The 13,462-nt window shown below is 29.1% G+C and overlaps 1 protein-coding gene across 3 annotated transcripts in view; it reads right to left on the minus strand.

Annotated features, from left to right (window-relative positions):
- LOC131549104 (CLIP-associating protein 1-B) overlaps positions 1 to 13,462 on the minus strand; it is a 69,370-nt gene that overhangs the window by 19,560 nt on the left and 36,348 nt on the right. The window contains exons 20-29 of one of the 3 annotated variants that reach the window (XM_058790930.1): positions 11,815 to 11,835; positions 10,324 to 10,431; positions 9,805 to 9,843; positions 8,185 to 8,343; positions 6,121 to 6,228; positions 4,892 to 4,951; positions 3,237 to 3,316; positions 3,110 to 3,133; positions 2,081 to 2,325; positions 905 to 968 (exon numbers count right to left, since the gene is read on the minus strand). In XM_058790930.1, coding sequence (XP_058646913.1) covers positions 905 to 968; positions 2,081 to 2,325; positions 3,110 to 3,133; positions 3,237 to 3,316; positions 4,892 to 4,951; positions 6,121 to 6,228; positions 8,185 to 8,343; positions 9,805 to 9,843; positions 10,324 to 10,431; positions 11,815 to 11,835 — 908 coding nt within the window. The remainder of the gene's footprint in view (positions 1 to 904; positions 969 to 2,080; positions 2,326 to 3,109; positions 3,134 to 3,236; positions 3,317 to 4,891; positions 4,952 to 6,120; positions 6,229 to 8,184; positions 8,344 to 9,804; positions 9,844 to 10,323; positions 10,432 to 11,814; positions 11,836 to 13,462) is intronic. The other 2 variants (XM_058790931.1, XM_058790932.1) reach the window with 2 other exon arrangements.

The following is a 13,462-nucleotide window of genomic DNA, read 5'->3' on the forward strand; positions in this document are numbered from 1 at the left end:
AGGCAACAGCACATTCTGTATGAATTAATAATTAATGCATTAAAATAAAAATAATACATTGAAATTTTTTTAAATACATTTAAATATATTTTTACAATTATTTTATTTCAGGTGTTATTTTCATATTTTTAAGCTGAAGTACTAAAATAATTCAAAATAAACATGAAATAAAAATTATTTAATTATTTACATTTAATTACATTTTAATTTAAACTTTATAGACATTTAAAACACACACACACACACACACATATATATATATATATATATATATATATATATATATATATACATACATACACATACACACAATTATTACTACTACTGTTACTGTTACTATAATTTATATTTAAATTCATCTTTACCTTTTAAGAAAATCATAAAAATATAACAAAATACACAAATAATATAATATAATATAATGTAATATAATATAATAATAACTTTATTAATATAATATAATATTATTTTATTTCAGCTAGTTGACAAGGCAATATTTCTCATTTAGCTTGACATGATATATTAAAATAACTAAAAACAAACTAAAAATGAATAAAATTAAAAGACATTTAAAAATAATAAAAATGACCATAACACAACATTATTAAAACTTGAACCAAAATAGAAACTACAAACAAAACAAAAACAGAAAATACAAAAATAAAAACTATTAAAATAGATTTTAAAAACTATAATAGTATCTCAAAGGTATAAATAGTATCTTTAAGTTTTTAAAATGTATTTGTTTGCCAAGATTTTCAGGTTTGAAACACTTACTCTCTGATGCATCGGCCCAAAGCAACACCAGAACATAAAACAGAACAAAAGTCATCAGCATTAGAAGTCAAAACAAACATAAACATTATTTAAAAACTGTGAATGAATGAATATGACGAAAGGTCACCTTGCTGTGAGGATCTGCAAACATCCTGGTGAAGATCTCACACAGTCTCTTCAGCTCCACACGACTGAAACACACACACACACTCACATCAATTCACATTTCTACTTCACTTTCTAAGCAAATAACACAATCATATTGTTCACATCAAAATGGAAAAACAGTCTTAAAAAAAAAAAAAAAGCACTTCTAAAATTATATTTAATGTCAAACTAAATTATACTACATTTAGTGCTGTCAAATGATTAATCGCAATTAATCACATGCAAAATAAAAGTTTTTGTTTACATTAATAAGCGTAATAAGCAAGGCTTCGGCCTACACCTTTTTCGGTAACTATGTATTTTTATTTGTTTTGTGAAAAGTTGTTTGTGAGGACCGGAATAAAATTATTATTGATAGATAGATAGATAGATAGATAGATAGATAGATAGATAGATAGATAGATAGATAGATAGATAGATAGATAGATAGATAGATAGATAGATATTAGTAATATCATTTTTAAATAAAATAATTTTAATAAAATTAAAATATGTAAATAAAGATATATATATATCATTTTTATTTTGTAGTAACCAGTGTAGTAGATACTGAATGTACCTGAAGACTCTTCATACATTTTGTTTAATAAAATTAAAAGAATATAGATTACTAAAATGTAAATTATCAAACTAAATAATTAAGAAGGTGCACAGATATAAATATTTGGGCTGATATTAGTCATTTATTTTCTTAAAATTTAAATCAAATGTAATAAAATCTTAAAAGAAATATATAAAATTATTAGTGCTGTCAAACATAATAAAATCCAAAATAAAAGTTTTGTTTGCATAATATATGCTTGTGTATTGTGTTTATTTATTATGTATATATAAATACACACACATGCAGTATATATTTTGAAAATATTTAAATATATATACATTTATATTATTATATTATATATAAATATATATAATATATAAACATAACATTTTTCTTAAATATATACATGCATGTGTTTGTATTTATATATACACATAATAAATATACACAGTACACACTCATATATTATGTAAACAAAGACTTTTATTTTGAATGCGATTAATTGCAATTGTTTGACAGCACTAAAAATTATTATTCTTATTATTTTTTTAAAAATTTCTGAGTAAGCAGTGTAGTTGATGGCGTCTGCACCTGAGCACTCTTTGGCTCTTCAGGAGGTTCTGGAGTCCCAGCAGCCCCTCTTTCCTCTCGGACCAGTTGGAGCTGGCGCAGTGGTTCAGGATCTCGGCCACGTCCTCCGTCTGACGCAGGTAATGCGGGGCGGCGCCGTTACGCGAGCTGAAGGAGAGCTCGGAGCAGGCGCTGGACGCGTCGCTGTTAGCGTCGTCATCCGAGTACATGCTGGGAGATTCGTACCGCCGCCGCATCGGCCTCCGCTGCAGCACATAAACCACACACACATCTGTCAAATATTACTCAGATTACGCCACGATGCATGCAGCTAAAACCTCAAATTAGACAGAAAAGAGACATGCAAAGGATCGACGGTCATGGGTGTTTTTGAACAATTGCATGCATGTGAATGTAAGTGAATACAGCTGAATCCCATGGCCAGAAAAAAAGTCAAAATCAAAAGGAAAAAATAAAATATGCATCATTGAAATATTTGGGGTCGGTAATTTTTTTGGTCATATAAATGATTCATATTATTTTTTATAAGTTAATAAATACAAAGAGGTTCATAATGTTACAAAATATTTAAAAAAGATTTTAAACATTTTTTAAAAGATTTCAAATTAAAAAAGTTCAAATTAAATTAAATAATTAATTATTAAATTAAACTAAAATTCTTTAAATGATTTTAGATTTTAACATATTCACATAGAAAACAGTTATTTGAAATTGTAATAATATTTCACAATTTTTACTGTATTTTTGACCAAATAAATGCAGCCCTGGTGAGCAGAAGAGACTTTTGATCGCAAGCAAAAATATATACATGTAATAAATATTTTCAGAGAAAATTAAGGCTATTTTAGGACTTGTTTTGCATTGTGACATTGTTTTCATGCCAATTAAAAATATTTTTATACTATATCATACCTCTGTATGAAATGCAACAGACATGATTGGATTATTAAAGAAACTACAGATCAAATGAAATGATGGTGAAGATTTTGAAAGGAAAAACACTCAATCAGGTGTCCATAAATCAACTACCTTAGTCCTGGAGTCTCCTAAAAGCTGCAGGGTTTCCAGACAAATGCAGAGGGAAAGTAAAGACAAAGACATCAGGAATAGGATGACAGATGATAATCAGACTGGAGATGGAGGACGTGATTCTCACCAGAGCGTCTGCCACGGCCGCCTCCACCTCTGTGCCTGTGTTCAAGATCCGCATGGCCTGATGGATGAGACCGAACCGATCTGACAGAGACAGAGAGAGATCAGTAACCGCACGCCACATCAATGTTCAGAAAAACCACACACAGTCGCTGCATGCTTTTCATTCATCAGCATCACAGCACACAACCGTACAAACACAGACTGAACACATGCAAGAAAACAAATCAAGAAATTACAGAAAATGCAAGAAACTGCATGAAATTGAAGTCAAAACAACAGTAAAACTTTCCAAACTAAACACAAATATGCAACAGGGCCCAAAAGTCTGAAATAATGCTGAAAATGTATGATTTAAATTTAAATAATTAATGATTCAAATCTGGAAATAAACCAAGTTTTAGGATTTTGAGTGAATGCATGAATCACATAAATAAATACATAAAACTAATACGGAGCAAATGCATACAAATTGAAATATTTAAATATAAATATTTAAGTAAAACTAAAAACATTTGGTAATTCATTAACTTAAATAAAATATAGATTTTTAACATTTATTTTTACTTTATTTTAGCTAAATTTCACATTTTTAATTAGCTTAACGTGATGTACTAAAATAATTACATTTTAAACTGAAATAAAAATGAATAAAAATTACTGTGTATAAATAAAAAACAAAAAAATTATAAAAATGACGAAAACACATTATGAAATTACTAAAATTTTAACTAAAATGACAATAGAAAATAAAAACAATTCAAAATATTACTAAAACTGATACTGATCTCTATATGAATATAATCAGAATGAATGAATAAATAAATAAATGTTGACAAATGGACAAGAAATCTCTTTCTGTGTGATTCTGTGGATTATGTTTGTGTGTTATTCAACTTGTGATTCAATTGCTAAGCTGATAACATCATTTTTAATAAAAAAAAAAAAAAAAAAAGTTTTTACCATATTAGAAAAGTACAAAATCTAAATTACTACACTTTTGGACCGCACTGTATATTAAAATTATATGATGGCAAATGAGATTTGTGTGATTTTTTTCACACAAATAAAAACTTCGCATAATATTCCATTAAAAATAAAATAAAATAAAATAAAATAAAATAAAATAAAATAAAATAAAATAAAATAAAATAAAATAAAATAAAATAAAATAAAATAATAAAAAAAAAAAAATTCATGCTACACTTTGACAAGGCTGATTTTGGAAATGGCATAAGGGAGAAATACCACACTACTGCCAATAATCTCAAAATCTCCAAACATCAGCTGATTAACTGGCCTGTCCAGTATTATGACATAAATGAGCATTAAAAAAAAACACACACACATTTCACAATAAAAAAGAAAGCACAAAAATACAGCAAGCATAAATCAAACAAAAAGATACAAAATAACCGTCCAGTTCACATCCAGGGAAACCGAGCTGGTGTTAAAGCTTCATTAGTGACAGTGAACGCAGAGCTGGTCTCTGGCGCCACCTTGTGTTTGAGCTCATCTCACAGGAGTCGAAACCTGCTAAAACTCGCTCTAAACCTGGATGTGACTGACAGATACACTTCTGAACAGCTTCAGCAGGAGCCCTGTTAAAAACACTGATGATCTGGATTCTGGTGCCGTGACCCAGACTCGTGCGATCACCTGTCTGCAGGACATCGCCGGCCGTCAGCGCGCTGGTGGAGCGAGAGTGTCTGTGGGACGCTGGGAAGGATCAGGTCACACACATTTCAGAAACAAAACCGCATTTTTCTTGTGACACATTACGGTTTATTTTTTTTAGCTCACTAACACACTCGCAAACACAGACAGTTAAATGAAGTGAAGTTATAGGAAAGAAATATATGAACTGGGTTAATTTTAGAGTTTGAGGAAGGACTGGATGACAGATTTGCATCGATTTAGCCCGCAATATAAAATTAGGCAACACTATGAATATAGCAATAATTTTAATAGGCTTTCAATTTGGCCATCAAGTTCAAAATGTTCATGAAGTCTCCATGTGATAGTTTTCTTATGTATTAAGATGTAGTAAATATACAAGTAGATATTGTTTTATGTGTTGTTATTGGTGCATTAAAATGAAAATGATCAAATATTCTGACACTATTTCAGAACAAGTGCATAAATAATAACCAGGTTTATTATAGTTAACTAAACCTAAAACTAAAACCATAAAAAAAAACATTTCCTTTACTTGAAATAATATAAATAAAATAAAAATAAAACAAAATGATCATTTGTCATATTAATAATAATAATAATAATTATTATTATTATTAATAATAATAATTAAATTCAACTTTCCTTTCAAGAAAATCATAAAAATAGAACAAAATATGTAAATTATACACATAATAATAATATAATATATTATTACTACTATTATTTATAATCAAATTCACCTTTTAAGAAAATCATAAAATGACAAAATGTATAAAAATATACAAATAATGTAATGTAATGTAGTATAATTTTATTTCAGTTAGCTGACAAGGCAATTATTCTTATTTATCTAAACTTGATGTATTAAAATAATTGAAATTTAACTAAAAATTTATAAAAACTATATAAATATTTAATTACTAAAACAAAATTACTACTTTAATTTCAAAATTAAAACTAATTCAAAATACTGTAATAATGTACTGTAATAGTATCTAAATGATAACACTGATATTGACCTGTATATGAATATCATCAAAAGGCTTAAAAATGTTAGCATATATATTTTTAGTCATACCATTCAGTCCTAATGTTTCATGGGAAATTAAAGGTGAAACAGAAACTTTTAAATCCAAACTCATAGCTGAAGTGTGAGTAAAGACATGCGCAGGAGTCTGGTCTGGTCTGGTCTGGTTTTGGTCTCTTACCCAGCGGACTGAACCCTCGAGCCGGACTGGTGTCTCTGCTGCTCTCTCGACTCGTGTCACGACTACAGCCCTGACTCATGCTGGGCCGCGGGATACGACTGCCCCGCACTGACACACACACACACACACACACACACACGCGCGCGCACGCAGCAGGAATCAGCAGAGGAGAAACGTGCAGGTAGAATGAGACCGTGAGGAAGACATGACAGCAGAAATATTAACAGATCAGATGGTGAAGTGCAGCTTAAAACATGATATTAAAATTAAAATTCCCCTTTTAAGACAATCATAAAAATATGACATAAAAATTTAAAATAATTATTATTATAATAATAAAACACAAAAATACAAATGATAATATTAAATAAATTATTATTATTAGTAGTAGTAGTATCTAAATTCAACTTTCCCTTTCAAAACATAATAAAAATATGACAAAAAATAAATACAAATAATAATAATAATAACAATAATAACTATTGTTATTAGAAGTAGTAGTAGTATATTTTGTTATATTTTTTAAACATGCAATTTTATTTTGAAATGAACAAACAAAACTAATAGAAAAAAATTCAACCAAATGTAATGAACTACAGAGAAAAGAACAACAACCAAATAACAAAACAAGAATAGTTTTCAGATGGTGAAGTGCAGCTTAAAACATATTTAAATTCACCTCCCCCTTTCAAGATAATCACACATATATAAAAACAATATTACAATAATATAAAATAATAATAAATCACATAAAATAAATGTAATAATAATATGATTTAAATCCAAATTCTCCTGGATTTAAATCATCTTAAATGGCAAAATGTATATAGTATAACATAATATAATATAATATGCTCAATCAAACATAATGAACAAAAGAGAAAACAACAACAGTCAAATGAAAAAGAAGAACAAAGTTTTCAGCTCAATTACAAACAATTACATGTTTACAGCTGAAAGAAGCTAAAGAAGAGAACGGTCCAGAACTAGATCTTTCAGGTCAAACTTTCAGGTTATCTGCAGTAAATGATGCTCATAGATTTCCACCACAACGACAATGACATGAACACAAACAGAGAGAAGTATCGACTGGATCACATGAATGACAGTGACATGCAGCGCTGCTACATAGATCACAGTTCAGTGCTTACTAGTTTATTTGCACAGTTTTAACCCTCTTAAAGAGCATTTGGCTGCTCATTCACTTCATAACTAAACAAAATTAATGCACACTGTGTGATGAGCAGGAGTTGTTGGACTTCAGTGGTCAAAGGGCCCCTATTATGCCTATTATGACTTATAAGATGTAATATAAGTCTCAGGTGTTCCCAGAATGTGTCTGTGAAGTTTCAGCTCAAAATACCCCACGGATCATTTATTATGTCATTTTGAAAATGCCTATTTTGAGCGGAAACAGAAACACACTGTTTTCGTGCGTGTCTCTTTAAATGCAAATGAGCTGCTGCTCCCCGCCCCCTTTTCCAGAACAGGGCTGTGCCTTTACTGCTCATGCCTCAGATACTCTGCTAAAAAACATCTGTTTGGTTTTGATTATCATGTCTATGGCGTTGTATCCCGGGGGTACGTCGGCTAAAACTTGACCAAAATAAAAACAGGACAAGGCTGACTAAATATGATAAAAGCTATCAAGGACATTTAAGACTCAAACTGAAAATAGCTGACAAAATTAACACTGCTCTTTACTGAATAACTTCTATAGCTTTAATAAGAAGACATTTCTAACTTGAATGCTGCTTTTAAATGCTCTAGTGTGAAGATAAACATGGCGGATTGTGTGCGGCTCACTCAGGGCGGGGCCTCTGCTAATACAGCGGTGTCAGTCAGCGGCCGTAGGCGGGGCCTAAACAATGTGATGTCACACTGCTCAGAGACTGATTTGGTTTAATGGAGATTAAAAAATATGGAGAGGGTGGATTTTTATCATTGTAGGGTGGTTGTGTTCACACACTGCCAACACATATTTATGTCCAAACACCATGTAAAAGTAGATTTTGCATAATAGGAGCCCTTTTAATATTCAACATAAAGGTGTAAATGTCTTACCGTCTCGCACGCGGCTGGGGCTCGTCTCTCGGCTGCAGCCTTGACTGCGCGGGATCTTACTGCGTTTGTCCGACTGCGCTCCAGTGGATCCGACGGATCGAGGGATTCTCATGGAAGAGCGAGCCAAGAGCTTCCCAGGTGAACTAGAGCGGCTGCCCGCTGTAACACAGACACGCTTAACTTAAACGGTGTTCTCTGGCTTGATTTAATGTCAGTATTACTGTAAATACTGTATATGTCTAGAGTACACCAATACAAGCGGATGGGAGCAGCCCATGCATCAGACACATAAACAGAGGCTGTGTAAGGCAGAGACCGTCCACTCGTTCATTAATAAATGGAGAAAACATAACACTTAATATAGCAAGCTTCTGCACAGTTTTTCATTATATTATGAATATGTTTAAGAGATCATTTACAAAATAGTGTTTGTTTACAAAATAGGCTTTGTTGTTACAGACAGAAAATGTGCTTTTTGCATGATTTGAACTTTAAGATCACAATAAATGTTGGCATTGTTATTGTTATTCCTGATTGAGACATATTTTCAACAGACAAATTTTGGTCTTTCTCACTTCAAACAGATGGAGCTGAATGCACAAAGCTGGAAACAGTGTTATTTTAATATCATTTATATATAATCTTCTATATCTATTGGAGTTTCTTATTAACATTTTTTGTAATTTTGTTATGTGCTTTTGTCTTTTTTATTAGTTTTGTTTAAGAAAAATTTATGAATAGTTTTAACTTATTGTTAAAATTAAAAATATATATATGAAATTCAGTTTCAGCTTAATTTTTACTAACTGTCATATTTATTAATTTTCTTAATTTCTTAATTAATTTTTAAATATTGCTGAATAGTTTAAATCTTTTTAAATTACGTTATTGTTCAGTTTTAGCTTAATTTTATTAATTGTGTTATGTTATTTTTATTGACTTTCATTTTTAAAAATACTTTTAAATATTTTTAATTTATTTTTAAAATAAATTTTTTTACATTATTTTAGTAATTGTGTTATGTGCTTTTGTCAGTTTTATTTTTGTTTTTAAAAATATTTTTAATTTATTTTTTATTTTGTACATAATTTTTTGGTTTTCGCTTTGTTTTTTTATATTTCTACATAGTTTTAATTTAGTTTTACAATATTTTTTTATTTTTAGCAATTGTTTTATGTGCTTTTGTTCATTTTTTTATATTTCTAAATAATTTAAATTGATTTTTAAAAGATTATTTTACATTCCAGTTTTTGTTTTATCTCATTTAGTAATTTTCATACTTCAACTTCAACTTATTTCAGTTAGTTGCAAAGCAAAATTTCAACCTTTTGAATACATTTTTGTTATTTTAATATTTATATTTTAGTTTAGTTTAGCTTTATTTCAATTAATAAAAAATTTTTTAGTAGTTTTAGTAGAAGTTAATGATTAATATACTAACTAAGCGCGCTACCAAGATTGACGCAGAGTGAACTGACTCGCCTTAAAGGGATTTGACAAAAACAGAGACATGACAGTAAAATCATATTAATAACACATCCGGAATCAATGGCAGCAGTACAGTGGATCAAGCTTTCATGACGGGACGCATGCAGACGTCAATCCGTGTTTTACTCGTACCGTGAGTTTTACCCCCCACCGGATTAGCCGATCTGGATCCTTGACGCGGGACAGTGAAGAGAAACTACATTACCCATGAGTCCATGCATCAGCATGAACTACGGCTGGTCTAAAGCATGCTGATGTTTATGATGCAGCACAGGAAGAGAGATGGAGTTCATATCTCTTCATTAAGAGGGATGTCAAACGAAAACACACGAGAGCCACATTATACTGGAGTATAATGTATATTACACTGCAGCCAATGATATTACAGCATACTGTATGTCTCTTGATCAAGGTTTATCATTTGTTTAAAGGGACAGTTCACTGCAAAATGAAAACACTGCCATCATTTACTCACCCAAACATGACCAATGAATGTTTGCAATAAAATCAGACATGAAAGTCCTTTTTGGCGAACTATCCCTTTAATTGTCTCTATAATATTCCTATAATTTCTGTGTAAAGATATTGGATTGACAAGCATAAATCCTGAGGACAGCTCAGCTGAACAGGATGATGTAACCAAAAACTCACGTTGTGATTGGGACACAGCTTTGGCTCGGCTCCGCCCCCTACTGTCAGTCACAGAAGCTCCGCCCCCAGCTGCAGTCTCTGAACTCTGTCGTCTTGTTCGCACACGACCTGCAGAAGGACAGAGAAAAAATACAGAACCATAAAATTATGGATGAATGCAAAAATAATTTCAGTAACTAAAATTTTTTTTATATATATATATTTATTTAATAACTATATTTTTTATAAATTAATATTTTTAATATATAAAAATTACATTTAAATATCTGATTAAAAACTACAAGAACATTTTGAAAATAGTTTACAGTATTAGTACTTAAAATGACTAAAATTTAAACTGAAACAAAAATAAAACTGAATAATTTAAATAAAGCTGAAATAAAATAAAATATAAATATTAGATGAAAAACATAAACAAAATGAAAATATTGAAATGCCTTTGCAACAATATGCTGAAGTACAAAAATTACTAACTGAAATAAAAGTAAAACTGAAACAAATTAAAATGATTTAGAAATATAAAAAAAAAAAAAAAAAAAAAAAACTAATAAAATGACAAAATCATATAAAATGACAAAATTCAACTAAAATCAAAATGAAAACTGAATTGAAATAAAGCTGAAGTAAAATAAAATAAAGCTAAATATTAGATGAAAACATTTACATTTTGAAATGTTGCCTTTGTAACAAATTGTGAATTAAATAATTATTTAAATTGAATATTCATATTTTAACAAATAATATAAATTTAATTTACAAATAAAATGTAATTTACCAATAAAAACTATTTAATATAATAAAAATAATTTATGTATAAACATATAAACATAATATTACAAATACATATGAAGAGTTTATTTGCAAAAACAGATAACTCTGGGGTTTTTTAATTTTCAAAAATCATGTTTTTTTTATTATGTTATCATGTTTTTATTGTTTTTTATTGTTAGTTAGCTGCATTTTTTTGTTATTTTTTACCTAATCAAAATAACCCAACTGCAGTTTGATGGAGATTATTAAAAAACATGATTTTTAAAAAATTGTAAAAAACAAATGAACTCTTCATATATTAATTAATTTAATGTTTTTAAATAAATTTATATTTTAATTAGACATAAGCAGACATTATTTATTGCATAATTAATTTAACTGTGCAAACTGATGCATACATGCACAAAAACCTAAATGCAAAACCCAAAAACACGACTTATACTCAACAAACCCAAACCGAACACAGACGCTGTGAAGACTCATGCTGACTGACATGAACATGTTCAAACCGCTTATCTAAACATATATTCATATAAATGCTGGAGAATGTTGTATCTTGTTGCGTCTTGATTTTATGTCACTTATTTATGAAATTACCCACACTGGCCAATGAACTGGACCCGTCTCCTGTGTGCGTCTCAAACAGACTGACGACATTTCAACACAAAACGGCACAGAGTGATAGAGACAGAGCAGGACGATGAGACACACACATCTTACCCTCCACATTACCAGCCGCATCTTTGAGCAAATAAGAGCAGAGGTACAACAGAAGACAACAGCATCAGTGTGTGTTAGAGGAAACGGTTTGAGATCATTCAGGAGTGTGTTATTCATCAAAGCCCCCTCATATGAACGTGTGTGTGGAGTCTATCAAAATTCATGCTTGGAATAGATTCTAATGCCTGATCTAAAAGCTTGGTTATATTATCCTGATACATAAATATATAACCCCTGATAAAGGGAGCAAGCTGAAGGAAGAAAGAGATGTAAATATAGTCAAAATCAAACAGAACACAAAAACAGATATAGTTTGTCTGGGAATTGTCAACAACATAGCATCTTTCTGTTTTCATGCATAGAATAATAGAATGACATTAAAATTATTATGTGTAGTCACTTTACAGAAGGTGTGCTAGTTCAACAAGTAAACCGAATCAAAATGTGATAACTCATTAAATAACGTGATATTCTATTATGAGATATCATTTTTAAAACGTATAATTAAAAAACAATTAATTTATATAATTTAAATATTATTTAAATATAAATAGTACAGACATGTTCAAAGTTAATGTACTTTAATTATTCATTTAAATTAGAGCTGCAAAACGATTAATCGCGATTAATCGATTCAAAATAAAAGTTTGTTTACATACTATATGTGTGTGTGTACTGTGTATATTTATTATGTATATATAAATACACACATATATATGTATATATTTAAAAATATATATTTGTATGTATTTGTATGTAAACACTTGTATATAATTTATATTATATAGAAATATAAATATTTTACATATAAATCTAACATATTTTTCCTTAACATACAGTATACATGAATGTGTGTATTTATATATATACATAATAAATATACACAGTACACACACATATATTATGTAAACTACTGCTGTCAACGATTAATCGCGATTAATCGCATCCCAAACTAAAGTTTTTGTTTACATAATATATGCATGTGTACTGTGTATATTTATTATGTATATGTAAATACACACATATAGTATGATTTGAAAATATTTACATGTATTTACATGCATTAATTTATATTCATATAATTTATATTATATATAAATATATTTAATATATAAACAAAATATTTTTCTTAAATATATACATGTATGTGTGTTTATATACATATACATATACACACACATAATAAATATACACAGTACACACACATATACAAACGACTAATGTAAACAAACGACTAATCGTTTTGCAGATCTAATTTAAATATAAATATATATATATATATATATATATATATATATATATATATATATATATATATATATATATATATATATATAAAGTGTATTATTATTTAAATAATAATTAAAATACCTTAATTGCACAGACACCTAAAAAGGGTTCTTAGATTTCACACAATCACCTTATTATCGGGTTGTTCGGCTCTATACAACAAAACTTATAATTTAAAAAATTTACATTTAAATAAAATTACATATAATATATACAGGGGTGCACATAAGTGGTCCGCATGCGTGACCAAAATAAAAAAAGCGCTAAAAAAAGTGTAAATAAGTTCTGACAGCGCATTTGCGTACTGACATGGATGACAGCTGTTAACGCACAATTCCCATTTTAGATCGACAAACTG

The sequence above is a fragment of the Onychostoma macrolepis genome, chromosome 11 (assembly GCF_012432095.1).
Source record: "Onychostoma macrolepis isolate SWU-2019 chromosome 11, ASM1243209v1, whole genome shotgun sequence".
Classification (NCBI taxonomy): Eukaryota; Metazoa; Chordata; class Actinopteri; order Cypriniformes; family Cyprinidae; genus Onychostoma; species Onychostoma macrolepis.